At 48.5% G+C, this 27,795-nt stretch overlaps 1 protein-coding gene across 1 annotated transcript in view; it reads left to right on the top strand.

Annotated features, from left to right (window-relative positions):
- The window catches only part of LOC115124129 (genetic suppressor element 1-like), a 464,233-nt gene that overhangs the window by 129,256 nt on the left and 307,182 nt on the right, over nt 1-27,795 (top strand). Inside the window, 1 exon segment of the mRNA XM_065011982.1 lies at nt 25,749-25,911. Within this exon segment, the coding sequence (XP_064868054.1) occupies nt 25,749-25,911 (163 nt within the window).

Here is a 27,795-nt window from a genome sequence, read left to right as displayed (position 1 = left end):
AAAGAGAGAGAGAGAGAGAGATGGATGTAAAGAGAGAGAGAGAGAGAGAGAGAGAGACATTATGGATGTAAAGAGAGAGAGAGAGAGACATTATGGATGTAAAGAGAGAGAGAGAGACATTATGGATGTAAAGAGAGAGAGAGACATTATGGATGTAAAGAGAGAGAGAGAGAGAGAGAGAGACATTATGGATGTAAAAGAAAGAGAGAGAGAGAGGATGTAGAGAGAGAGATTATGGATGTAAAGATAGAGAGAGAGACATTATGGATGTAAAGAGAGAGAGAGAGACATTATGGATGTAAAGAGAGAGAGAGAGACATTATGAGAAAGAGAGAGAGACATTATGGATGTAAAGAGAGAGAGAGAGAGATTATGGATGTAAACAGAGAGAGACATTATGGATGTAAAGAGAGAGAGAGACATTATGGATGTAAAGAGAGAGAGAGATTAGGATGTAAAGAGAGAGAGAGACATTATGGATGTAAAGAGAGAGAGAGATTATGGATGTAAAGAGAGAGAGAGAGACATTATGGATGTAAAGAGAGAGATTATGGATGTAGAGAGAGAGAGACATTATGGATGTAAAGAGAGAGAGAGAGAGACATTATGGATGTAAAGAGAGAGAGAGAGAGATTATGGATGTAAAGAGAGAGAGACATTATGGATGCTAAGGATGTAAGAGAGAGAGAGAGACATTATGGATGTAAAGAGAGAGAGAGAGAGACATTATGGATGTAAAGAGAGAGAGAGAGAGACATTATGGATGTAAAGAGAGAGAGACATTATGGATGTAAAGAGAGAGAGAGACATTATGGATGTAGAGAGAGAGAGAGACATTATGGATGTAAAGAGAGAGATAGAGAGAGACATTATGGATGTAAAGAGAGAGAGAGACATTATGGATGTAAAGAGAGAGAGAGACATTATGGATGTAAAGAGAGAGAGAGACATTATGGATGTAAAGAGAGAGAGAGAGACATTATGGATGTAAAGAGAGAGAGAGAGACATTATGGATGTAAAGAGAGAGAGAGAGACATTATGGATGTAAAGAGAGAGAGAGTGAGACATTATGGATGTAAAGAGAGAGAGAGACATTATGGATGTAAAGAGAGAGAGAGAGACATTATGGATGTAAAGAGAGAGAGAGAGATTTTATGGATGTAAACAGAGAGAGAGACATTATGGATGTAAAGAGAGAGAGAGACATTATGGATGTAAAGAGAGAGAGAGAGACATTATGGATGTAAAGAGAGAGAGAGAGACATTATGGATGTAAAGAGAGAGAGAGACATTATGGATGTAAAGAGAGAGAGACATTATGGATGTAAAGAGAGAGAGAGAGACATTATGGATGTAAAGAGAGAGAGAGAGAGAGAGACATTATGGATGTAAAGAGAGAGAGAGAGACATTATGGATGTAAAGAGAGAGAGAGAGACATTATGGATGTAAAGAGAGAGAGAGAGAGACATTATGAGGAGAGAGAGAGAGACATTATGGATGTAAAGAGAGAGAGAGAGAGACATTATGGATGTAAAGAGAGAGGGAGACATTATGGATGTAAAAAAGAGAGAGAGAGAAGAGACATTATGGATGTAAAGAGAGAGAGAGAGAGGAGAGAGAGAGAGACATTATGGACATTATGGATGTAAGAGAGAGAGAGACATTATGGATGTAAAGAGAGAGTGAGAGAGAGAGAGACATTATGGATGTAAAGAGAGAGAGAGACATTATGGATGTAAAGAGAGAGAGAGACATTATGGATGTAAAGAGAGAGAGAGAGACATTATGGATGTAAAGAGAGAGAGAGACATTATGGATGTAAAGAGAGAGAGAGACATTATGGATGTAAAGAGAGATAGAGAGAACGGCTATGGATGTAAAGAGAGAGAGAGACATTATGGATGTAAAGAGAGAGAGAGAGAGAGACATTATGGATGTAAAGAGAGAGAGAGACATTATGGATGTAAAGAGAGAGAGAGAGAGACATTATGGATGTAAAGAGAGAGAGAGAGACATTATGGATGTAAAGAGAGAGAGAGAGACATTATGGATGTAAAGAGAGAGAGAGAGAGAGAGAGAGAGAGAGAGACATTATGGATGTAAAGAGAGAGAGAGACATTATGGATGTAAAGAGAGAGAGAGAGACATTATGGATGTAAAGAGAGAGAGAGACATTATGATGTAAAGAGAGAGAGAGACATTATGGATGTAAAGAGAGAGAGAGAGACATTATGGATGTAAAGAGAGAGAGACATTATGGATGTAAAGAGAGAGAGAGAGGATGTAAAGAGCAGAGAGAGAGATTTTATGGATGTAAACAGAGAGAGAGACATTATGGATGTAAAGAGAGAGAGAGAGAGACATTATGGATGTAAAGAGAGAGAGAGACATTATGGATGTAAAGAGAGAGAGAGAGAGAGAGAGACATTATGGATGTAAAGAGAGAGAGAGAGACATTATGGATGTAAAGAGAGAGAGAGAGACATTATGGATGTAAAGAGAGAGAGAGACATTATGGATGTAAAGAGAGAGAGAGAGACATTATGGATGTAAAGAGACAGAGAGACATTATGGATGTAAAGAGAGAGAGACATTATGGATGTAAAGAGAGAGAGATACATTATGGATGTAAAGAGAGAGAGAGACATTATGGATGTAAAGAGAGAGGGAGAGAGAGAGACATTATGAAAGAAGAGAGAGAGATTTTATGGATGTAAACAGAGAGAGAGAGACATTATGGATGTAAAGAGAGAGAGAGAAAGACATTATGGATGTAAAGAGAGAGAGAGACATTATGGATGTAAAGAGAGAGAGAGAAATTATGGATGTAAAGAGAGAGAGAGAGACATTATGGATGTAAAGAGAGAGAGACATTATGGATGTAAAGAGAGAGAGAGGAACGTTATGGATGTAAAGAGAGAGAGAGAGAGATGTAAAGAGAGAGAGAGACATTCTGGATGTAAAGAGAGAGAGAGAGACATTATGGATGTAAAGAGAGAGAGAGAGAGACATTAGATGTAAAGAGAGAGAGATATTATGGATGTAAAGAGAGAGAGAGACATTATGGATGTAAAGAGAGAGAGAGAGAGAGATGAGAGAGAGACAGAGATTATGGATGTAAAGAGAGAGAGAGACATTATGGATGTAAAGAGAGAGAGAGACATTATGGATGTAAAGAGAGAGAGAGAGACATTATGGATGTAAAGAGAGAGAGAGAGAGAGAGAGAGAGAGAGAGACATTATGGATGTAAAGAGAGAGAGAGAGAGAGAGAGAGACATTATGGATGTAAAGAGAGAGAGAGAGACATTATGGATGTAAAGAGAGAGAGAGAGAGAGAGACATTATGGATGTAAAGAGAGAGAGAGAGACATTATGGATGTAAAGAGAGAGAGAGAGAGACATTATGGATGTAAAGAGAGAGAGAGAGAGAGAGAGACATTATGGACGTAAAGAGAGAGAGAGACATTATGGATGTAAAGAGAGAGAGAGACATTATGGATGTAAAGAGAGAGACATTATGGATGTAAAGAGAGAGAGAGACATTATGGATGTAAAGAGAGAGAGAGACATTATGGATGTAAAGAGAGAGAGAGACAGTATGGATGTAAAGAGAGAGAGAGAGAGACATGAAAGAGAGAGAGAGACATTATGGATGTAAAGAGAGAGAGACATTATGGATCTGAAGAAGAGAGATAAATTATGAGAGAGAGAGAGAGACATTATGGATGTAAAGAGAGAGAGAGAGACATTATGGACATGTAAAGAGAGAGAGAGAGAGACATTATGATGTAAAGAGAGAGAGAGAGACATTATGGATGTAAAGAGAGAGAGAGAGAGAGACATTATGGATGTAAAGAGAGAGACATTATGGATGTAAAGAGAGAGAGAGACATTATGGATGTAAAGAGAGAGAGACATTATGGATGTAAAGAGAGAGAGAGAGATTATGGATGAAAGAGAGAGAGAGACATTATGGATGTAAAGAGAGAGAGACATTATGGATGTAAAGAGAGAGAGACATTATGGATGTAAAGAGAGACATTATGGATGTAAAGAGAGAGAGATGGATGAAAGAGAGAGAGACATTATGGATGTAAAGAGAGAGAGAGACATTATGGATGTAAAGAGAGAGAGACATTATGGATGTAAAGAGAGAGAGAGACATTATGGATGTAAAGAGAGAGAGAGAGATTATGGATGTAAAGAGAGAGAGACATTATGGATGTAAAGAGAGAGAGAGAGAGAGAGAGAGAGACATTATGGATGTAAAGAGAGAGAGAGAGACATTATGGATGTAAAGAGAGAGAGAGAGAGACATTATGGATGTAAAGAGAGAGAGAGAGACATTATGGATGTAAAGAGAGAGAGAGAGAGAGACATTATGGATGTAAAGAGAGAGACATTATGGATGTAAAGAGAGAGAGAGACATTATGGATGTAAAGAGAGAGAGAGAGAGAGACATTATGGATGTAAAGAGAGAGAGACATTATGGATGTAAAGAGAGAGAGAGAGAGAGACATTATGGATGTAAAGAGAGAGAGAGACATTATGGATGTAAAGAGAGAGAGAGACATTATGGATGTAAAGAGAGAGAGAGACATTATGGATGTAAAGAGAGAGAGACATTATGGATGTAAAGAGAGAGAGAGACATTATGGATGTAAAGAGAGAGAGAGACATTATGGATGTAAAGAGAGAGAGAGAGACATTATGGATGTAAAGAGCGAGAGAGACATTATGGATGTAAACAGAGAGAGAGACATTATGGATGTAAAGAGAGAGAGAGAGAGACATTATGGATGTAAAGAGAGAGAGAGACATTATGGATGTAAAGAGAGAGAGAGAGAGACATTATGGATGTAAAGAGAGAGAGAGAGACATTATGGATGTAAAGAGAGAGAGAGAGACATTATGGATGTAAAGAGAGAGAGAGAGAGACATTATGGATGTAAAGAGAGAGAGAGACATTATGGATGTAAAGAGAGAGAGATTATGGATGTAAAGAGAGAGAGAGAGAGACATTATGGATGTAAAGAGAGAGAGAGACATTATGGATGTAAAGAGAGAGAGAGAGAGAGACATTATGGATGTAAAGAGAGAGAGAGACATTATGGATGTAAAGAGAGAGAGAGATTTATGGATGTAAAGAGAGAGAGAGACATTATGGATGTAAAGAGAGAGAGAGAGACATTATGGATGTAAAGAGAGCGTGAGAGATTATGGATGTAAAGAGAGAGAGAGAGACATTATGGATGTAAAGAGAGAGAGAGACATTATGGATGTAAAGAGAGAGAGAGACATTATGGATGTAAAGAGAGAGAGAGACATTATGGATGTAAAGAGAGAGAGACATTATGGATGTAAGAGACTGGTCATCTCTGTATACCTGCCTCAAGACCCACTAGTTGATGCTTATTTATAAAACCCTCTTAGGCCTCACTTCCCCCTATCTGAGATGTCTACTGCAGCCCTCATCCTCCACATACAACACCCGTTCTGCCAGTCACATTCTGTTTAAGGTCCCCAAAACACACTCATCCCTGGGTCGCTCCTCTTTTCAGTTCACTGCAAGCTAGCGACTGGAACGAGCTGCAACAAACACTCAAACTGGACAGTTTTATCTCAATCTCTTCATTCAAAGACTCAATCATTGACACTCTTACTGAGTTGTGGTTGCTTTGTGTGATGTATTGTTGTCTCTACCTACTTGCCCTTTGTTTTGTTATCTGTGCCCAATAATGTTTGTATCATGTTTTGTGCTGCTACCATGTTGTGTTGCTACCATGTTGTTGTCATTTTGTGTTGCTACCATGCTGTGTTGTCATGTGTTGCTACCATGTTGTTGTCATTTTGTGTTGCTATCATGTTTCTCTTATATTGTGTTACTACCATGCTGTGTTGTCATGTGTTGCTGCCTTGCTATGTTGTTGTCTTTAGGTCTCTCTTTATGTAGTGTTGTCTTGTCGTGATGTGTGTTTTGTCCTATATTTTTATTTTATTTTGGTTGGCCGTCATTGTAAATAAGAATTTGTTCTTAACTGACTTGCCTAGTTGAAATAAAGGTTAAATAAAATGTAAAAATCCTCTTCCTCTCATTCTGTCCTTCATCTTCCACCAGTGTGTGATTGGTTGTAGTGTGTGTTGATGACCAGCCTGCTCTAGATATGGTCTCAAATCGGTAGTAGATATGGCCTCAGATCAGTTCTAGTGGGCAATGTGTCTGTGTCTGGCCCCCTGCCTCTCTGCCCTAGGCTGACCCAGGAAGTGAGACTGGGCCCTGAGCATCTCTACGACATAGCAGGCGTAGGCAGGGAGGTTGTTTTTTAGGCAGGGAGAAGGTTGTCTTTGTGTGTGTGTGTCCGTGCGTGCGTGTGTGTGTCAATGGAGAGAGAGAGAGAGAGAGAGAGAGATGTAATGGGGAGGGCGATGGAGAGAGAGAGAGAGAGATGTAATGGGGAGGGCGATGGAGAGAGAGAGAGAGAGAGATGTAATGGGGAGGGCGATGGAGAGAGAGAGCGAGAGAGAGAGATGTAATGGGGAAGGCGATAGAGAGAGAGAGAGAGAGAGAGAGAGAGAGAGAGAGAGAGATGTAATGGGGAGGGCGATGGAGAGAGAGAGAGAGAGAGAGAGAGAGATGTAATGGGGAGGGCGATGGAGAGAGAGAGAGAGAGATGATAATGGGAGGGCGATGGAGAGAGAGAGAGAGATGTAATGGGGAGGGCGATGGAGAGAGAGAGCGAGAGAGAGATGTAATGGGGAAGACGATGGAGAGAGAGAGAGAGAGAGAGAGATAATGGGGAGGGAGGCGATGGAGAGAGAGAGAGAGAGAGAGAGAGAGAGAGAGATGTAATGGGGAGGGCGATGGAGAGAGAGAGAGAGAGAGAGAGAGATGTAATGGGGAGGGCGATGGAGAGAGAGAGAGAGATGTAATGGGGAGGGCGATGGAGAGAGAGAGAGAGAGAGAGAGAGATGTAATGGGGAGCGCGATGGAGAGAGAGAGAGAGATGTAATGGGGAGGGCGATGGAGAGAGAGAGAGAGAGACAGAGACAGAGACAGATGTAATGGGGAGGGCGATGGAGAGAGAGAGAAAGAAAGAGGGAGAGAGAGAGAGAGAGATGTAATGGGGAGGGCGATGGAGAGAGAGAGATGAGATGCAATGGGGAGGGCGATGGAGAGAGAGAGAGAGAGATGTCATGGGGAGGGCGTGGAGAGAGAGAGAGCGAGAGAGAGAGCTGTAATGGGGAAGGCGATGGAGAGAGAGAGAGAGAGAGAGAGAGAGAGATGTAATGGGGAGGGCGATGGAGAGAGAGAGAGAGAGAGAGAGAGAGAGATAGATGTAATGGGGAGGGCGATGGAGAGAGAGAGAGAGAGAGAGAGAGGGCGATGTAGGGGGCGATGGAGGAGAGAGAGAGGAGAGAGAGAGAGAGAGAGAGAGAGATGTAATGGGGAGGCGATGGAGAGAGAGAGAGAGAGAGAGATGTAATGGGGAAGGCGATGGAGAGAGAGAGAGAGAGACAGAGACAGAGATGTAATGGGGGGGGAGGGCGATGGAGAGAGAGAGAGAGAGAGAGAGATGTAATGGGGATGGCAATGGAGAGAGAGAGAGAGAGAGATGTAATGGGGAGGGGCGATGGAGAGAGAGAGAGAGAGACAGAGACAGATGTAATGGGGAGGGCGATGGAGAGAGAGAGAAAGAAAGAGGGAGAGAGAGAGAGAGAGATGTAATGGGGAGGGCGATGGAGAGAGAGAGAGAGATGTAATGGGGAGGGTGATGGAGAGAGAGAGATGTAATGGGGAGGGCGATGGAGAGAGAGAGAGATGTAATGAGGAGGCGATGGAGAGAGAGAGAGATGTAATGGGGAGGGCGATGGAGAGAGAGAGAGAGAGAGATGTAATGGGAGGGCGATGGAGAGAGAGAGAGATGTAATGGGGAGTGCGATGGAGAGAGAGAGATGTAATGGGGAGGGCGATGGAGAGAGAGAGAGATGTAATGGGGGAGGGCGTGGAGAGAGAGAGAGAGATGTAATGGGAGGGCGATGGAGAGAGAGAGAGATGTAATGGGGAGGGCGATGGAGAGAGAGAGAGAGATGTAATGGGGAGGGCGATGGAGAGAGAGAGAGAGAGAGAGAGAGAGATGTAATGGGGAGGGCGATGGAGAGAGAGAGAGAGATGTAATGGGGAGGACAATGGAGAGAGAGAGAGAGAGAGAGAGAGATGTAATGGGGAGGGCGATGGAGAGAGAGAGAGAGAGAGAGAGAGATGTAATGGGGAGGGCGATGGAGAGAGAGAGAGAGAGAGAGAGAGAGATGTAATGGGGATGGCAATGGAGAGAGAGAGAGAGAGAGAGATGTAATGGGGAGGGCGATGGAGAGAGAGAGAGAGAGACAGAGACAGATGTAATGGGGAGGGCGATGGAGAGAGAGAGAAAGAAAGAGGGAGAGAGATGTAATGGGGAGGGCGATGGAGAGAGAGAGAGAGATGTAATGGGGATGGTGATGGAGAGAGAGAGATGTAATGGGGAGGGCGATGGAGAGAGAGAGAGAGATGTAATGGGGGAGGGTGATGGAGAGAGAGAGATGTAATGGGGAGGGCGAGAGAGAGAGAGAGATGGAGAGAGAGAGAGAGAGAGATGTAATGGGGGGCGTGGAGAGAGAGAGAGATGTAATGGGGAGGGCGATGGAGAGAGAGAGAGAGATGTAATGGGGAGGGGCGATGGAGAGAGAGAGATGTAATGGGGAGGGCGATGGAGAGAGAGAGAGATGTAATGGGGAGGGCGTGGAGAGAGAGAGAGAGATGTAATGGGAGGGCGTGGAGAGAGAGAGAGATGTAATGGGGAGGGCAATGGAGGAGAGAGATGTAATGGGGAGGGCGATGGAGAGAGAGAGGAGAGAGATGTAATGGGGAGGGCGATGGAGAGAGAGAGAGAGAGAGATGTAATGGGGAGGGCGATGGAGAGAGAGAGAGAGAGATGTAATGGGGAGGGCGTGGAGAGAGAGAGAGAGATGAGAGGGAGAGAGATGTAATGGGAGGGCGTAATGGGAGAGAGAGAGATGTAATGGGGAGGGCGATGGAGAGAGAGAGAGATGTAATGGGAGGGCGATGGAGAGAGAGAGATGTAATGGGGAGGGCGATGGAGAGAGAGAGAGAGATGTAATGGGGAGGGCGATGGAGAGAGAGAGAGAGAAGAGAGAGAGATATGTAATGGGGAGGGCGATGGAGAGAGAGAGAGAGATGTAATGGGGAGGACAATGGAGAGAGAGAGAGAGAGAGAGAGAGATGTAATGGGGAGGGCGTGGAGAGAGAGAGAGAGATGTAATGGGGAGGGCGATGGAGAGAGAGATATGTAATGGGGAGGGCGATGGAGAGAGAGAGATGTAATGGGGAGGGCGATGGAGAGAGAGAGAGATGTAATGGGGAGGGCGATGGAGAGAGAGAGAGAAAGATATAATGGGGAGGGCGATGGAGAGAGAGAGAGAGAGAGAGAGAGAGAGAGATGTAATGGGGAGGGCGATGGAGAGAGAGAGAGAGAGATGTAATGGGGAGGGCGATGGAGAGAGAGAGATGTAATGGGGAGGGCGATGGAGAGAGAGAGATGTAATGGGGAGGCGTGGAGAGAGAGAGATGTAATGGGGAGGGCGATGGAGAGAGAGAGAGAGAGAGAGAGAGAGATGTAATGGGGAGGGGCGATGGAGAGAGAGAGAGAGATGTAATGGGGAGGACAATGGAGAGAGAGAGAGAGAGAGAGAGAGAGAGAGAGATGTAATGGGGAGGGCGATGGAGAGAGAGAGAGAGATGTAATGGGGAGGGCGATGGAGAGAGAGAGATATGTAATGGGGAGGGCGATGGAGAGAGAGAGATGTAATGGGAGGGCGTGGAGAGAGAGAGAGAGAGAGAGATGTAATGGGGAGGGCGATGGAGAGAGAGAGAGATATGTAATGTGGAGGGCGATGGAGAGAGAGAGAGAGAGAGAGAGAGAGAGAGAGAGATGTAATGGGGAGGGCGATGGAGAGAGAGATGTAATGGGGAGGGCGATGGAGAGAGAGAGAGAGATGTAATGGGGAGGGCGATGGAGAGAGACAGAGATGTAATGGGGAGGGCGATGGAGAGAGAGAGAGATGTAATGGGGAGGGCGATGGAGAGAGAGAGAGATGTAATGGGAGGGCGATGGAGAGAGACAGAGATGTAATGGGGAGGGCGATGGAGAGAGAGAGATGTAATGGGGGAGGGCAATGGAGAGAGAGAGAGAGATGTAATGGGGAGGGCGATGGAGAGAGAAAGAGAGATGTAATGGGGAGGGCGATGGAGAGAGAGAGAGAGATGTAATGGGGAGGGCGATGGAGAGAGAGAGAGAGAGAGATGTAATGGGGCGGGCGATGGAGAGGAGAGAGAGAGAGAGAGAGATGTAATGGGGAGGGCGATGGAGAGAGAAAGAGATGTAATGGGGAGGGCAATGGAGAGAGAGAGAGATGTAATGGGGAGGGCGATGGAGAGAGAGAGAGAGATGTAATGGGGAGGGCGTGGAGAGAGAGAGAGAGATGTAATGGGGAGGGCAATGGAGAGAGAGAGAGAGAGAGAGAGAGAGAGAGAGAGATGTAATGGGGAGGGCGATGGAGAGAGAGAGAGAGATGTAATGGGGAGGGCAATGGAGAGAGAGAGAGATGTAATGGGGATGGCGATGGAGAGAGAGAGAGAGAGATGTAATGGGGAGGGCGATGGAGAGAGAGAGAGAGAGATGTAATGGGGAGGGCGATGGAGAGAGAGAGAGAGAGATGTAATGGGGAGGGCGATGGAGAGAGAGAGAGAGATGTAATGGGGAGGGCGATGGAGAGAGAGAGAGATGTAATGGGGAGTGAGATGGAGAGAGAAAGAGAGATGTAATGGGGAGGGCAATGGAGAGAGAGAGAGAGAAAGAGATGTAATGGGGAAGGCGATGGAGAGAGAGAGAGAGAGAGAGAGAGACAGAGAGAGATAGAGAGAGAGAGAGAGAGAGATGTAATGGGGAGGGCGATGGAGAGAGAGAGAGAGAGATGTAATGGGGAGGGCGGTGGAGAGAGAGGATGCAGAGAAGGAATGTTGGAGAGAGAAAGAGACGGAAGATAGAGAGAGGAGTGGAGAGTAGTTTCTTGTACCAGCTCTGTCTCAGTGGGAGTGAGACGTCAGCCTCTGTCAGTCCACTCGACCAGCCAGCCTGCAGGAGAAACAGATCTATTTCCCTCTCTCTCTTTGAGTTTTCTGTCTAAACTGAGAGACGAGACACTTCATGACTCCCAGAGAAAAAACCCACAACTAGCGACAACACCAGCCTTATTATCTACAAACAAAACACAAAGGCAGTGAGGCAACTAAAGAAAACCCTGAAGTCTACATTCTCCAAGGACACAAACATTTATTATCACTCTTAGAATTAGACAGGATGGGTTGGTTCACTTCAAGTGCTCTAAAACAGGGCATGGAAAGAGGTCCTGGCAAGATTGTTGTAGCTGCATTTCCCCCAGTGTTTTACGGTGAATAGCAAAGACAACAACTCTCCACCACTCAAGGCTGAGCTCCTCAAAGCCCTTGGAAATGTCAGCATCATTAGAGAGAATGTCAGTCGAGCTTCAGAGATCCCCCAGATAGATCTGGTGTCTGAGGAGATGTGATGGAGCTCATGACCTGTGGGCAAATAGAGCTTCATCTGCTCTTCTTCAGTATGGAGACACAGAAGGGGTTTATCCTCAGCTAGCTGAGTAAGTGTTCACAAACACACTGGTAACACGCCCTATTGTGTCTCCCTCACGTGTTGGTTTCATTACACTCTTGTAACATATTCATTACGTAGTTGTAACAGTATAACTTTAGTCCGTCCCCTTGCCCCTACCCGGGCGCGAACGAGGGACCCTCTGCACACACAGACAACAGTCACCCACGAAGCATCGTTACCCATCGCTCCACAGAGCAAGGGGAACCACTACTTCAAGGTCTCAGAGCAAGTGACGTCACCGATTTAACTGCTAGTAGAGCGGACCACCGCTAACTAGCTAGCCATTTCACACCCGTTACATAGTGTCAATGTCATGTATATAAAGGCTTTATGATGCTGTCATTACCACTCTTACTACATTGTGACCTGTACAATAGATGATATTGCACTTTTTACAGGTAAAGGTATATTTAAAGAAGGGAAATGTTTCCTATCATAACCGATAGTCACTAGAGAATTTATAGTGTGTGCGTGTCATGTGCGTCATCATTTGTCCCTATTGATCTCTCTGCACCCCCACTCACTGAGATATTGACTTGTTCAAGCGTTTATCCTGTCTGGCAGCGTTTATAGATGATCACGTACACAGGCAAGCGCGGGCGCAAGCATGCAGACACACACACTCCTCCCTTCCTGCTGTGTCTGAGCCTCTCCCTCTTGTGCAGGTCTTATTGATTCTATAAGGTGTTACATCTCAGATATCGCTCGGCGATATTGACGTGTGTCTCTGTGATGAAAGAGCATGTCTCTAAAGGGTCATAGGTGGAGGGTCAGAGCAGGGTGTGTTACCCACAGGAAGTGATAATGAGACCGTGAGGTTGTGCGAGGGGGGGGGTCTGTCACAGCTCCTTAAAGTGGTGGTGACAGTGTCTCAGACCTATTCACACAAACACACACACACACACACACACACACACACACACTGTCTCCCTCCTCCTCCTCTCCTGTCATGCAAAGCCCCTGTGGACTGTGTTTATCATATCAGTGTTAGAATCAGCACTCGACTGCTAATGTCTTGTGATCCTATGAGGCCATGCTCCTGTTGCTGTGATTGGCTGGCTGGCTTACTCTGTGTCCGGCCTTGGCACTAATTAGCTTCATCTCCTGCTCCAATTAGAGGAAATGACTTCTAACTCTAAAACAAGCCTCACTTAGCAGACATAACAACAGGAGAATATACTGCACCTCTCTCAGCCTCAATGCCCTCCTTTTAGAACAGGGAAGCACAGTTGTATGTCACTGTAAACACTTTGGTTAGGTAACACCTTTTCTAATGTGCTATTTACATTACCTGCTATTTACTTAGAACGATGTGTAAGTGAGTATTTTAAAGTAGTCGTACCAGGTATAGAATGGTGGCGGGGACAGAACTGTAAAATAACGTGTTCCCATCAGCATCTTGTCTGATCTCCCTGCTTCCCATCAGTCCCAGTAGTGTAACTGACCTCCCTGCTTCCCATCAGTCCCAGTAGTGTAACTGATCTCCCTGCTTCCCATCAGTCCCAGTAGTGTAACTGACCTCCCTGCTTCCCGTCAGTCCCAGTAGTGTAACTGACCTCCCTGCTTCCCATCAGTCCCAGTAGTGTAACTGACCTCCCTGCTTCCCATCAGTCCTAGTAGTGTAACTGACCTCCCTGCTTCCCATCAGTCCCAGTAGTGTAACTGACCTCCCTGCTTCCCATCAGTCCCAGTAGTGTAACTGACCTCCCTGCTTCCCATCAGTCCCAGTAGTGTAACTGATCTCCCTGCTTCCCGTCAGTCACAGTAGTGTAATTGATCTCCCTGCTTCCCATCAGTCCCAGTAGTGTAATTGATCTCCCTGTTTCCCATCAGTCCCAGTAGTGTAATTGATCTCCCTGCTTCCCATCAATCCCAGTAGTGTAAGTGATCTCCCTGCTTCCCGTCAGTCCCAGTAGTGTAATTGATCTCCCTGCTTCCCATCAGTCCCAGTAGTGTAACTGACCTCCCTGCTTCCCATCAGTCCCAGTAGTGTAACTGATCTCCCTGCTTCCCATCAGTCCCAGTAGTGTAACTGATCTCCCTGCTTCCCATCAGTCCCAGTAGTGTAACTGACCTCCCTGCTTCCCATCAGTCCCAGTAGTGTAACTGATCTCCCTGCTTCCCATCAGTCCCAGTAGAGTAACTGACCTCCCTGCTTCCCATCAGTCCCAGTAGTGTAACTGACCTCCCTGCTTCCCGTCAGTCCCAGTAGTGTAACTGACCTCCCTGCTTCCCATCAGTCCCAGTAGTGTAACTGACCTCCCTGCTTCCCATCAGTCCCAGTAGTGTAACTGATCTCCTGCTTCCCATCAGTCCCAGTAGTGTAACTGACCTCCTGCTTCCCATCAGTCCCAGTAGTGTAACTGACCTCCCTGCTTCCCATCAGTCCCAGTAGTGTAACTGACCTCCCTGCCTCCCATCAGTCCCAGTAGTGTAACTGATCTCCCTGCTTCCCATCAGTCCCAGTAGTGTAACTGACCTCCCTGCTTCCCATCAGTCCCAGTAGTGTAACTGACCTCCCTGCTTCCCATCAGTCCCAGTAGTGTAACTGATCTCCCTGCTTCCCATCAGTCCCAGTAGTGTAACTGATCTCCCTGCTTCCCGTCAGTCCCAGTAGTGTAATTGATCTCCCTGCTTCCCTTCAGTCCCAGTAGTGTAACTGATCTCCCTGCTTCCCATCAGTCCCAGTAGTGTAATTGATCTCCCTGTTTCCCATCAGTCCCAGTAGTGTAATTGATCTCCCTGCTTCCTATCAGTCCCAGTAGTATAACTGATCTCCCTGCTTCCCATCAGTCCCAGTAGTGTAATTGATCTCCCTGCTTCCCATCAGTCCCAGTAGTGTAACTGACCTCCCTGCTTCCCATCAGTCCCAGTAGTGTAACTGACCTCCCTGCTTCCCATCAGTCCCAGTAGTGTAACTGATCTCCCTGCTTCCCATCAGTCCCAGTAGTGTAACTGACCTCCCTGCTTCCCATCAGTCCCAGTAGTGTAACTGACCTCCCTGCTTCCCATCAGTCCCAGTAGTGTAACTGACCTCCCTGCTTCCCATCAGTCCCAGTAGTGTAACTGACCTCCCTGCTTCCCATCAGTCTCAGTAGTGTAATTGATCTCCCTGTTTCCCATCAGTCCCAGTAGTGTAATTGATCTCCCTGCTTCCCATCAGTCCCAGTAGTGTAATTGAGCTCCCTGTTTCCCATCAGTCCCAGTAGTGTAATTGATCTCCCTGCTTCCCATCAATCCCAGTAGTGTAACTGATCTCCCTGCTTCCGTCAGTCCCAGTAGTGTAATTGATCTCCCTGCTTCCCATCAGTCCCAGTAGTGTAACTGACCTCCCTGCTTCCCATCAGTCCCAGTAGTGTAACTGATCTCCCTGCTTCCCATCAGTCCCAGTAGTGTAACTGATCTCCCTGCTTCCCATCAGTCCCAGTAGTGTAACTGATCTCCCTGCTTCCCATCAGTCCCAGTAGTGTAACTGTCCTCCCTGCTTCCCATCAGTCCCAGTAGTGTAACTGATCTCCCTGCTTCCCATCAGTCCCAGTAGTGTAATTGATCTCCCTGCTTCCCATCAGTCCCAGTAGTGTAACTGACCTCCCTGCTTCCCATCAGTCCCAGTAGTGTAACTGATCTCCCTGCTTCCCATCAGTCCCAGTAGTGTAACTGATCTCCCTGCTTCCCATCAGTCCCAGTAGTGTAACTGACCTCCCTGCTTCCCATCAGTCCCAGTAGTGTAACTGATCTCCCTGCTTCCCATCAGTCCCAGTAGAGTAACTGACCTCCCTGCTTCCCATCAGTCCCAGTAGTGTAACTGACCTCCCTGCTTCCCATCAGTCCCAGTAGTGTAACTGACCTCCCTGCTTCCCATCAGTCCCAGTAGTGTAACTGACCTCCCTGCCTCCCATCAGTCCCAGTAGTGTAACTGATCTCCCTGCTTCCCATCAGTCCCAGTAGTGTAACTGACCTCCCTGCTTCCCATCAGTCCCAGTAGTGTAACTGACCTCCCTGCTTCCCATCAGTCCCAGTAGTGTAACTGATCTCCCTGCTTCCCATCAGTCCCAGTAGTGTAACTGACCTCCCTGCTTCCCATCAGTCCCAGTAGTGTAACTGATCTCCCTGCTTCCCATCAGTCCCAGTAGTGTAACTGATCTCCCTGCTTCCCGTCAGTCCCAGTAGTGTAATTGATCTCCCTGCTTCCCTTCAGTCCCAGTAGTGTAACTGATCTCCCTGCTTCCCATCAGTCCCAGTAGTGTAATTGATCTCCCTGTTTCCCATCAGTCCCAGTAGTGTAATTGATCTCCCTGCTTCCCATCAGTCCCAGTAGTATAACTGATCTCCCTGCTTCCCATCAGTCCCAGTAGTGTAATTGATCTCCCTGCTTCCCATCAGTCCCAGTAGTGTAACTGACCTCCCTGCTTCCCATCAGTCACAGTAGTGTAACTGATCTCCCTGCTTCCCATCAGTCCCAGTAGTGTAACTGATCTCCCTGCTTCCCATCAGTCCCAGTAGTGTAACTGACCTCCCTGCTTCCCATCAGTCCCAGTAGTGTAACTGACCTCCCTGCTTCCCATCAGTCCCAGTAGTGTAACTGACCTCCCTGCTTCCCATCAGTCCCAGTAGTGTAACTGACCTCCCTGCTTCCCATCAGTCTCAGTAGTGTAATTGATCTCCCTGTTTCCCATCAGTCCCAGTAGTGTAATTGATCTCCCTGCTTCCCATCAGTCCCAGTAGTGTAATTGAGCTCCCTGTTTCCCATCAGTCCCAGTAGTGTAATTGATCTCCCTGCTTCCCATCAATCCCAGTAGTGTAACTGATCTCCCTGCTTCCCGTCAGTCCCAGTAGTGTAATTGATCTCCCTGCTTCCCATCAGTCCCAGTAGTGTAACTGACCTCCCTGCTTCCCATCAGTCCCAGTAGTGTAACTGATCTCCCTGCTTCCCATCAGTCCCAGTAGTGTAACTGATCTCCCTGCTTCCCATCAGTCCCAGTAGTGTAACTGATCTCCCTGCTTCCCATCAGTCCCAGTAGTGTAACTGTCCTCCCTGCTTCCCATCAGTCCCAGTAGTGTAACTGATCTCCCTGCTTCCCATCAGTCCCAGTAGTGTAACTGATCTCCCTGCTTCCCATCAGTCCCAGTAATGTAACTGACCTCCCTGCTTCCCGTCAGTCCCAGTAGTGTAACTGACCTCCCTGCTTCCCATCAGTCCCAGTAGTGTAACTGACCTCCCTGCTTCCCATCAGTCCCAGTAGTGTAACTGATCTCCCTGCTTCCCATCAGTCCCAGTAGTGTAACTGACCTCCCTGCTTCCCATCAGTCCCAGTAGTGTAACTGACCTCCCTGCTTCCCATCAGTCCCAGTAGTGTAACTGACCTCCCTGCTTCCCATCAGTCCCAGTAGTGTAACTGATCTCCTGCTTCCCATCAGTCCCAGTAGTGTAACTGATCTCCCTGCTTCCCATCAGTCCCAGTAGTGTAACTGACCTCCCTGCTTCCCATCAGTCCCAGTAGTGTAACTGACCTCCCTGCTTCCCATCAGTCCCAGTAGTGTAACTGACCTCCCTGCTTCCCATCAGCCCCAGTAGTGTAACTGACCTCCCTGCTTCCCATCAGTCCCAGTAGTGTAATTGATCTCCCTGCTTCCCATCAGTCCCAGTAGTGTAACTGATCTCCCTGCTTCCCGTCAGTCCCAGTAGTGTAATTGATCTCCCTGCTTCCCATCAGTCCCAGTAGTGTAACTGACCTCCCTGCTTCCCATCAGTCTCAGTAGTGTAATTGATCTCCCTGTTTCCCATCAGTCCCAGTAGTGTAATTGATCTCCCTGCTTCCCATCAGTCCCAGTAGTGTAATTGATCTCCCTGTTTCCCATCAGTCCCAGTAGTGTAATTGATCTCCCTGCTTCCCATCAGTCCCAGTAGTGTAATTGATCTCCCTGTAATTGATCTCCCTGCTTCCCATCAGTCCCAGTAATGTAATTGATCTCCCTGCTTCCCGTCAGTCCCAGTAATGTAATTGATCTCCCTGCTTCCCATCAGTCCTAGTAATGTAATTGATCTCCCTGCTTCCCATCGGTCCCAGTAGTGTAATTGATCTCCCTGTAATTGATCTCCCTGCTTCCCATCAGTCCCAGTAATGTAATTGATCTCCCTGCTTCCCATCAGTCCCTGTCTGGCTCCCTGCTCCAACTCCCTGTCTCTCTTCTCCATCTCCGTGTCTGGCTCCCTGCTCCATCTTCCTGTCTGTTTCCCTGCTCCATCTCCCTGTCTGCCTCCCTGTCTCTCTTCTCCATCTCCCTGTCTGGCTACCTGCTCCATCTCCCTGTCTGTTTCCCTGTTTCTCTGTCTGTCTCTCTGTCTGTCTCACTCTGTCTGTCTGTTTCTCTGTCTTTCTGTCTCTCTGTCTCTCTGTCTGTCTCTCTGTCTGTCGCTCTGTCTGTCTCTCTGTCTGTCTTTCTGCTCCATCTCCCTGTCTGTATCCCTATCTCCCTGCTCCATCTCCCTGTCTGTCTCCCTGCTCCATCTCCCTGTCTGGCTCCCTGCTCCATCTCCCTGTCTGTCTCCCTGCTCCATCTCCCTGTCTGGCTACCTGCTCCATCTCCCTGTCTGGCTACCTGCTCCATCTCCCTGTCTGTCTCCCTGCTCCATCTCCCTGTCTGTCTCCCTGCTCCATCTCCCTGTCTGGCTCCCTGCTCCATCTCCCTGTCTGGCTCCTTGTCTCTCTTTGCCATCTCCCTGTCTGTTTCCCTGTTTCTCTGTCTCACTCTCTGTCTGCTCTCTGTCTGTCTGTCTGTTTCCCTGTCTTTCTGTCTCACTCTCTGTCTGTCTCTCTGTCTCTCTGTCTGTCTCTCTCCCTGTCTGTCTCCCTGTCTCTTTATCTCTCTCTGTCTGTCTTTCTGTCTCTCTGCTCCATCTCCCTGTCTGTCCCCTGTCTCTCTGTCTGCCAGTCTGTCTGTCGCTCTGTGTCTCTCTCTGTCTGTCTCTCTGTCTGTCTCCCTGTCTCTCTGCTCCATCTCACTATTTGTCTCCCTGTTTCTGTCTCTCTCTCTCTGTCTGTCGCTCTCTGTCTGTCTCTCTGCCTCATCTCCCTGTCTGCCTCCCTGCTCCATCTCCCTGTCTGGCTCCCTGTCTCTCTGTCTCACTCTCTGTCTGTCTCCCTGTCTCTCTGTCTGTCTCTCTGTCTCTCTCTCTGTCTGTCTGTCTTTCTGCTCCATCTCCCTATCTCTCTGCCTGTCTGTCTGTCTCTCTGTCTGTCTTTCTGTCTCTCTGCTCCATCTCCATGTCTGTCTGTCTCTCTGTCTCTCTGTCTGTCTCTCTGCTCCATATCCCTGTCTGTCTGTCTGTCTGTCTGTCTGTCTGTCTGTCTGTCTGTCTGTCTGTCTGTCTGTCTGTCTGTCTGTCTGTCTGTCTGTCTGTCTGTCTGTCTGTCTCACTCTCTGTCTGTCTCTCTGTCTCTCTGTCTCTCTCTCTGTCTGTCTCTCTGCTCCATCTCCATGTCTGTCTGTCTCTCTGTCTCTCTGTCTGTCTCTCTGCTCCATATCGCTGTCTGTCTGTCTGTCTGTCTGTCTGTCTGTCTGTCTGTCTGTCTGTCTGTCTGTCTGTCTGTCTGTCTGTCTTTCTCACTCTCTGTCTGTCTCTCTGTCTCCCTGTCTGTCTTTCTCTTTCCCCGCTCCATCTCCCTGTCTGTTTCCCTGTCTCTCTCCCTGCTCCATCTCCCTGTCTGTTTCCCTGTCTGTTTCCCTGCTCCATCTCCCTGCTCCATCTCCCTGTCTGTCTCCCTGCTCCATCTCCCTGTCTGATTCCATGCTCCATCTCCCTGTCTGTCTCCCTGTCTGTCTCCCCGTCTGGCTCCCTGCTCCATCTCCCTGTCTGTATCCCTATCTCCCTGCTCCATCTCCCTGTCTGGCTCCCTGTCTCTCTTCTCCATCTCCCTGTCTGGCTACCTGCTCCATCTCCCTGTCTGTTTCCCTGTTTCTCTGTCTGTCTCTCTGTCTGTCTCACTCTGTCTGTCTGTTTCTCTGTCTTTCTGTCTCTCTGTCTCTCTGTCTGTCTGTCTCTCTCCCTGCTCCATCTCCCTGTCTGTTTCCCTGTCTGTTTCCCTGCTCCATCTCCCTGCTCCATCTCCCTGTCTGTCTCCCTGCTCCATCTCCCTGTCTGACTCCCTGTCTGTCTCTGTCTGTCTCCCTGTCTGTCTCCCTGCTCCATCTCCCTGTCTGATTCCATGCTCCATCTCCCTGTCTGTCTCCCTGTCTGTCTCCCCGTCTGGCTCCCTGCTCCATCTCCCTGTCTGTCTCCCTGCTCCATCTCCCTGTCTGACTCCCTGTCTGTCTCTGTCTGTCTCCCTGTCTGTCTCCCTGCTCCATCTCCCTGTCTGATTCCATGCTCCATCTCCCTGTCTGTCTCCCTGTCTGTCTCCCCGTCTGGCTCCCTGCTCCATCTCCCTGTCTGTCTCCCTGTCTGTCTCCCCGTCTGGCTCCCTGCTCCATCTCCCTGTCTGTCTCCCTGCTCCATCTCCCTGTCTGTCTCCCTACTCCATCTCCCTGTCTGGCTCCCTGCTCCAACTCCCTGTCTCTCTTCTCCATCTCCCTGTCTCTCTCCCTGCTCCATCTTCCTGTCTGTCTCCCTTCTCCATCTCCCTGTCTGTCTCCCTGCTCCATCTCCCTGTCTGGCTCCCTGTCTCCCTGCTCCATCTCCCTGTCTGGCTACCTGCTCCATTTTCCTGTCTGGCTACCTGCTCCATCTCCCTGTCTGTTTCCCTGTTTCTCTGTCTGTCTCACTCTGTCTGTCTGTTTCTCTGTCTTTCTGTCTCTCTGTCTGTCTCTCTGTCTCTCTTTCTGTCGCTCTGTCTGTCTCTCTGTCTGTCTTTCTGCCTCATCTCCCTGTCTGTATCCCTATCTCCCTGCTCCATCTCCCTGTCTGTCTCCCTGCTCCATCTCCCTGTCTGTCTCCCTGCTCCATCTCCCTGTCTGGCTCCCTGCTCCATCTCCCTGTCTGGCTCCTTGTCTCTCTTCGCCATCTCCCTGTCTGTTTCCCTGTTTCTCTGTCTCACTCTCTGTCTGCTCTCTGTCTGCTCTCTGTCTGTCTGTCTGTTTCCCTGTCTTTCTGTCTCACTCTCTGTCTGTCTCTCTGTCTCTCTGTCTGTCTCTCTCCCTGTCTGTCTCCCTGTCTCTTTATCTCTCTCTGTCTGTCTCCCTGTCTCTCTGCTCCATCTCACTATCTGTCTCCCTGTTTCTGTCTCTCTCTCTCTCTGTCTGTCGCTCTCTGTCTGTCTCTCTGCCTCATCTCCCTGTCTGCCTCCCTGCTCCATCTCCCTGTCTGGCTCCCTGTCTCTCTGTCTCACTCTCTGTCTGTCTCCCTGTCTCTCTGTCTGTCTCTCTGTCTCTCTCTCTGTCTGTCTTTCTGCTCCATCTCCCTATCTCTCTGCCTGTCTGTCTGTCTCTCTGCCTGTCTTTCTGTCTCGCTGCTCCATCTCCGTGTCTGTCTGTCTGTCTGTCTGTCTCTCTGTCTGTCTCTCTGCTCCATATCCCTGTCTGTCTGTCTGTCTGTCTGTCTGTCTGTCTGTCTGTCTGTCTGTCTGTCTGTCTGTCTCTCTGTCTGTCTCTCTGTCTGTCTCACTCCCTGTCTGTCTCCATGTCTCTTTATCTCTCTCTGTCTGTCTTTCTGTCTCTCTGCTCCATCTCCCTGTCTGTCCCCTGTCTCTCTGTCTGCCAGTCTGTCTGTCTCTCTGTCTCCCTGTCGCTCTGTGTCTCTCTCTGTCTGTCTGTCTGTCTGTCTCTCTGTCTGTCTCCCTGTCTGTCTGCTCCATCTCACTATCTGTCTCCCTGTCTCTGTCTCTCTCTCTCTGTCTGTCGCTCTGTCTGTCTCTCTGCCTCATCTCCCTGTCTGCCTCCCTGCTCCATCTCCCTGTCTGGCTCCCTGTCTCTCTGTATCACTCTCTGTCTGTCTCCCTGTCTCTCTGTCTGTCTCTCTGTCTCTCTCTCTGTCTGTCTTTCTGCTCCATCTCCCTATCTCTCTGCCTGTCTGTCTGTCTCTCTGTCTGTCTTTCTGTCTCTGTGCTCCATCTCTGTGTCTGTCTGTCTGTCTGTCTGTCTCTCTGTCTCTCTGTCTGTCTCCCTGCTCCATATCCCTGTCTGTCTGTCTGTCTGTCTGTCTGCTCCATCTCACTCTCTGTCTCTCTGTCTGTCTCTCTGCTCCATCTCCCTGTCTGTCTCCCTCTCTCTGCTCCATCTCGCTGTCTGTCTCCCTGTCTGTCTCCCTGTCTCTCTGTCTCTCTCTTTGTCTGTCTCTCTGTTGTGTCTGTCTCCCTGTCTCTCTCCTCTGTCTCCCGGTCTTACTGTCTGTGTCTCTCTGTCTGTCTCTCTGTTTGTCTCCCTGTCTCTCTGTCTATCTCAAATCAAAATCAGATCAAATTTGATTTGTCACATACACATGGTTAGCAGATGTTAATGCGAGTGTAGCGAAATGCTTGTGCTTCTAGTTCCAACACTGCAGTAATAACCAACAAGTAATCTAACCTAACAATTTCACAACAACTACCTTATACACACAGTGTAAAGGAATGAATAAGAATATGTACATAAAGATATATGAATGAGTGATGGCCGAACGGTGTAGGCAAGATGCAGTGGATGGTATAGAGTACAGTATATACATGTAGGGTATGTAAACATTATATAAAGTGGCGTTGTTTAAAGTGGCTTGTGATACATTTATTACATCAATTTTTACATTATTAAAGTGGCTGGAGTTGAGTCAGTATGTTGGCAGCAGCCCCTCAATGTAAGTGATGGCTGTTTAACAGTCTGATGGCCTTGAGATAGAAGCTGTTTTTCAGTCTCTCGGTCCCAGCTTTGATTCACCTGTACTGACCTCGCCTTCTGGATGATGGCTGGGTGAACAGGCAGTGGCTCGGGTGGTTGTTGTCCTGATTATCTTTTTGGCCTTCCTGTGACATCGGGTGCTGTAGGTGTCCTGGAGGGCAGGTAGTTTGCCCCCGGTGATGCATTGTGCAGACCTCACTACCCTCTGGAGAGCCTTACGGTTGTGGGCGGAGCAGTTGCCGTACCAGGCTGTGATACAGCGCCTTCTTCACGACGCTGTCTTCTGTGGGTGGACCATTTCAGTTTGTCTGTGTTGTGTACGCCGAGGAACTTAAAACTTACTACCCTCTCCACTACTGTCCCGTCCATGTGGATAGGGGGGTGCTCCCTCTGCTGTTTCCTGAAGTCCACGATCATCTCCTTTGTTTCGTTGACGTTGAGTGTGAGGTTATTTTCCTGACACCACACTCCGAGGGCCCTCACCTCCTCCTGTAGGCCATCTCGTCATTGTTGGTAATCAAGCCTACCACTGTAGTGTCGTCTGCAAACTTGATGTCTGTCTCCCTGTCTCTCTCTCGCTGTCTCTCTTTCTGTCTCCCTGTCTCTCTGCTCCATCTCCCTGTCTATCTCTCTGTCTGTCTCGCTGTCTCTCTGTCTGTCTCCCTGTCTCTCTGCTCCATCTCCCTGTCTATCTCCCTGTCTCTCTGCTCCTTCTCCCTGTCTATCTCTCTGTCTGTCTCGCTGTCTCTCTGTCTGTCTCGCTGTCTCTCTGCTCCATCTCCCTGTCTATCTCTCTGTCTGTCTCCCTGTCTCTCTGTCTGTCTCCCTGTCTCTCTGTCTGTCTCTCTCTCTGTCTCGCTGTCTCTCTGCTCCATCTCCCTGTCTATCTCTGTGTCTGTCTCCCTGTCTCTCTGTCTGTCTCCCTGTCTCTCTGCTCCATCTCCCTGTCTATCTCCCTGTCTCTCTGCTCCATCTCCCTGTCTATCTCTCTGTCTGTCTCGCTGTCTCTCTGTCTGTCTCGCTGTCTCTCTGCTCCATCTCCCTGTCTATCTCTGTGTCTGTCTCCCTGTCTCTCTGTCTGTCTCCCTGCTCCATCTCCCTGTCTATCTCTGTGTCTGTCTCCCTGTCTCCCTGCTCCATCTCCCTGTCTATCTCTGTGTCTGTCTCCCTGTCTCTCTGCTCCATCTCCCTGTCTATCTCTGTGTCTGTCTCGCTGTCTCTCTGTCTGTCTCCCTGTCTCTCTGCTCCATCTCCCTGTCTATCTCTGTGTCTGTCTCCCTGTCTCTCTGTCTGTCTCCCTGCTCCATCTCCCTGTCTATCTCTCTGTCTGTCTCCTTGTCTCTCTGCTCCATCTCCCTGTCTATCTCTGTGTCTGTCTCCCTGTCTCTCTGTCTGTCTCCCTGCTCCATCTCCCTGTCTATCTCTGTGTCTGTCTCCCTGTCTCCCTGCTCCATCTCCCTGTCTATCTCTATGTCTGTCTCCCTGTCTCTCTGTCTGTCTCCCTGCTCCATCTCCCTGTCTATCTCTCTGTCTGTCTCCTTGTCTCTCTGCTCCATCTCCCTGTCTATCTCTGTGTCTGTCTCCCTGTCTCTCTGTCTGTCTCCCTGCTCCATCTCCCTGTCTATCTCTGTGTCTGTCTCCCTGTCTCCCTGCTCCATCTCCCTGTCTATCTCTATGTCTGTCTCCCTGTCTCTCTGTCTGTCTCCCTGTCTCTCTGCTCCATCTCCCTGTCTATCTCCCTGTCTCTCTGCTCCATCTCCCTGTCTATCTCTCTGTCTGTCTCGCTGTCTCTCTGTCTGTCTCGCTGTCTCTCTGCTCCATCTCTCTGTCTATCTCTGTGTCTGTCTCCCTGTCTCTCTGTCTGTCTCCCTGCTCCATCTCCCTGACTATCTCTGTGTCTGTCTCCCTGTCTCCCTACTCCATCTCCCTGTCTATCTCTGTGTCTGTCTCCCTGTCTCTCTGTCTGTGTCCCTGTCTCTCTGCTCCATCTCCCTGTCTATCTCTGTGTCTGTCTCGCTGTCTCTCTGTCTGTCTCCCTGTCTCTCTGCTCCATCTCCCTGTCTATCTCTGTGTCTGTCTCCCTGTCTCTCTGTCTGTCTCCCTGCTCCATCTCCCTGTCTATCTCTCTGTCTGTCTCCCTGTCTCTCTGCTCCATCTCCCTGTCTATCTCTGTGTCTGTCTCCCTGTCTCTCTGTCTGTCTCCCTGCTCCATCTCCCTGTCTATCTCTGTGTCTGTCTCCCTGTCTCCCTGCTCCATCTCCCTGTCTATCTCTGTGTCTGTCTCCCTGTCTCTCTGTCTCCAGCTGAGAGCTATGTTTATTTCATAAGGCCCTGTGACGAGCGCTGTGTTTTTGTCTGGAGATGTGCGTCGCCGTCGCCGCCTGTCTCTTCCACTTGTCAATGGCCTCTTTTAAGTCCTCTACCCACCTTTCCTCTTCTCCTCTTCTTCTCCTCCTCTTCTCCTCCTCCTTTGACAGCTTCCCTCTGTTCTTCCCTCTTCTTTTCATGGTCAGCCCTTCCGCTCTTGCTTGAATGCTCGTCCCTCGCTCCGTCTCGGAAGAGGAGAGGAGCAGTGTGATGCGCATCTAAAGAGACCTGAGCTGTCTCTTTCTCCCTCTCTCTCTCCTTCTGTCTTTGTCTCTGTCAAGGCTCTGTCACTTCAGTCAGGGATGTGTCTTTAATACCCACTGCTGAATAGCCCCTAGTTGGCTTTTTATAGCCGTTTATATCAAAGCTGTGACAGCTGCTAAAAACGGTCCCCCGGAAGACAAGGCACCTTAGTTGTTAATAGCACTATATTATAGACACACACACACACACACACACACACACACACACACACACACACACACACACACACACACACACACACACACACAGAGGGAGACAAGGCACTTGAGTAGTTAATGGCACTACCCAAACACTGTAGCAGGGTGGCTTTGAAGTCGATGGCTTTGAGTTGCTGAGCTGCCTGAAAGTGGGACAAACTTAGTTAAAACTGTCTGTAATGTTTGGTGACTGTGACGTAGATATGCCATGTGCTGTGGAAACCTCTTCCTCTTGTATATTTAGATACGAGCTGTATTCAGACAGGCCAGGTACATTATGTTGATGCCAGAAGTGATGAAAGTGATTCATTTGCATGTTTTTCTATTAAAATGGATGATTGACGTCATCATCTTTGTCTCTTCCAGACATCCAGCGTGATTGAGGGCGTGGCCAGAGTCAGCAAGGAGGCTGATTCTTCCTTACATACATCAGCAGTGAGCGAATCACAATCAACGGAACCTGGGGTTGGCCACACCCCTTCTCTACCCCCCACCCTGGAGCCAGAGAGAGGAGACCACCCACCTTCCAGTAAGTACCTTGACTTCTGACCCCTGACCTCCAAGCCCTGCTCCTGCCCTCTGTCCCCACCAAAACATTCTATTGTGTGTGGGTTAGAATGAATTATCTCTGACTCCTAGGTTTTTTGTGCTGCACAAATTCTTCCATTGTCTTTTATTTGCTCTGTTACGTTATTTCTTCTACCCCGACCTACCTTTCTCCTCCTCTCTACCTTTCTCCTCCTCTCTCTACCGTTCTCCTCCTCTCTCTACCTTTCTCCTCCTCTCTCTACCTTTCTCCTCCTCTCTACCTTTCTCCTCCTCTCTATACCTTTCTCCTCCTCTCTCTACCTTTCTCCTCCTCTCTATACCTTTCTCCTCCTCTCTCTACCGTTCTCCTCCTCTCTCTACCGTTCTCCTCCTCTCTCTACCTTTCTCCTCCTCTCTCTACCTTTCTCCTCCTCTCTACCTTTCTCCTCCTCTCTATACCTTTCTCCTCCTCTCTCTACCTTTCTCCTCCTCTCTATACCTTTCTCCTCCTCTCTCTCTACCTTTCTCCTCCTCTCTCTACCGTTCTCCTCCTCTCTCTACCTTTCTCCTCCTCTCTCTACCTTTCTCCTCCTCTCTCTACTTTCTCCTCTCTCTACCTTTCTCTACCTTTCTCTCTACCGTTCTCCTCCTCTCTCTACCTTTCTCCTCCCCTCTCTCTACCTTTCTCCTCCTCTCTCTACCTTTCTCCTCCTCTCTCTACCTTTCTCCTCCTCTCTCTACCTTTCTCCTCCTCTCTCTATCTTTCTCCTCCTCTCTCTACCGTATTCCTCCTCTCTCTACCTTTCTCCTCCTCTCTCTACCGTTCTCCTCCTCTCTCTACCTTTCTCCTCTCTCTACCTTTCGCCTCCTCTCTATACCTTTCTCCTCCTCTCTCTACCTTTCTCCTCCTCTCTCTACCTTTCTCCTCCTCTCTCTACCTTTCTCCTCCTCTCTATACCTTTCTCCTCCTCTCTCTACCTTTCTCCTCCTCTCTATACCTTTCTCCTCCTCTCTCTACCTTTCTCCTCCTCTCTCTACCTTTCTCCTCCTCTCTCTACCGTTCTCCTCCTCTCTCTACCGTTCTCCTCCTCTCTCTACCTTTCTCCTCCTCTCTCTACCTTTCTCCTCCTCTCTATACCTTTCTCCTCCTCTCTCTACCTTTCGCCTCCTCTCTACCTTTCTCCTCCTCTCTATACCTTTCTCCTCCTCTCTCTACCTTTCTCCTCCTCTCTATACCTTTCTCCTCCTCTCTCTACCTTTCTCCTCTCTCTACCTTTCGCCTCCTCTCTATACCTTTCTCCTCCTCTCTCTACCTTTCTCCTCCTCTCTATACCTTTCTCCTCCTCTCTCTACCTTTCTCCTCTCTCTACCTTTCGCCTCCTCTCTATACCTTTCGCCTCCTCTCTCTACCTTTCTCCTCCTCTCTCTACCATTCTCCTCCTCTCTCTACCTTTCTCCTCCTCTCTCTACCGTTCTCCTCCTCTCTCTACCTTTCTCCTCCTCTCTCAACCTTTCTCCTCCTCTCTCTACCTTTCTCCTCCTCTCTCTACCTTTCTCCTCCTCTCTCTACCTTTCTCCTCCTCTCTCTACCTTTCTCCTCCTCTCTCTACCGTTCTCCTCCTCTCTCTACCTTTCTCCTCCTCTCTCTACCGTTCTCCTCCTCTCTCTACCTTTCTCCTCTCTCTACCTTTCGCCTCCTCTCTATACCCTTCTCCTCCTCTCTCTACCTTTCTCCTCCTCTCTCTACCTTTCTCCTCCTCTCTCTACCTTTCTCCTCCTCTCTATACCTTTCTCCTCCTCTCTCTACCTTTCTCCTCCTCTCTATACCTTTCTCCTCCTCTCTCTACCTTTCTCCTCTCTCTACCTTTCTCCTCCTCTCTCTACC

The sequence above is a fragment of the Oncorhynchus nerka genome, linkage group LG27 (genome assembly GCF_034236695.1).
Source record: "Oncorhynchus nerka isolate Pitt River linkage group LG27, Oner_Uvic_2.0, whole genome shotgun sequence".
Taxonomy (NCBI): domain Eukaryota; kingdom Metazoa; phylum Chordata; class Actinopteri; order Salmoniformes; family Salmonidae; genus Oncorhynchus; species Oncorhynchus nerka.
Note: the sequence above shows the minus strand (reverse complement) of the source record. Positions and strands in the feature narration are given on the sequence as shown.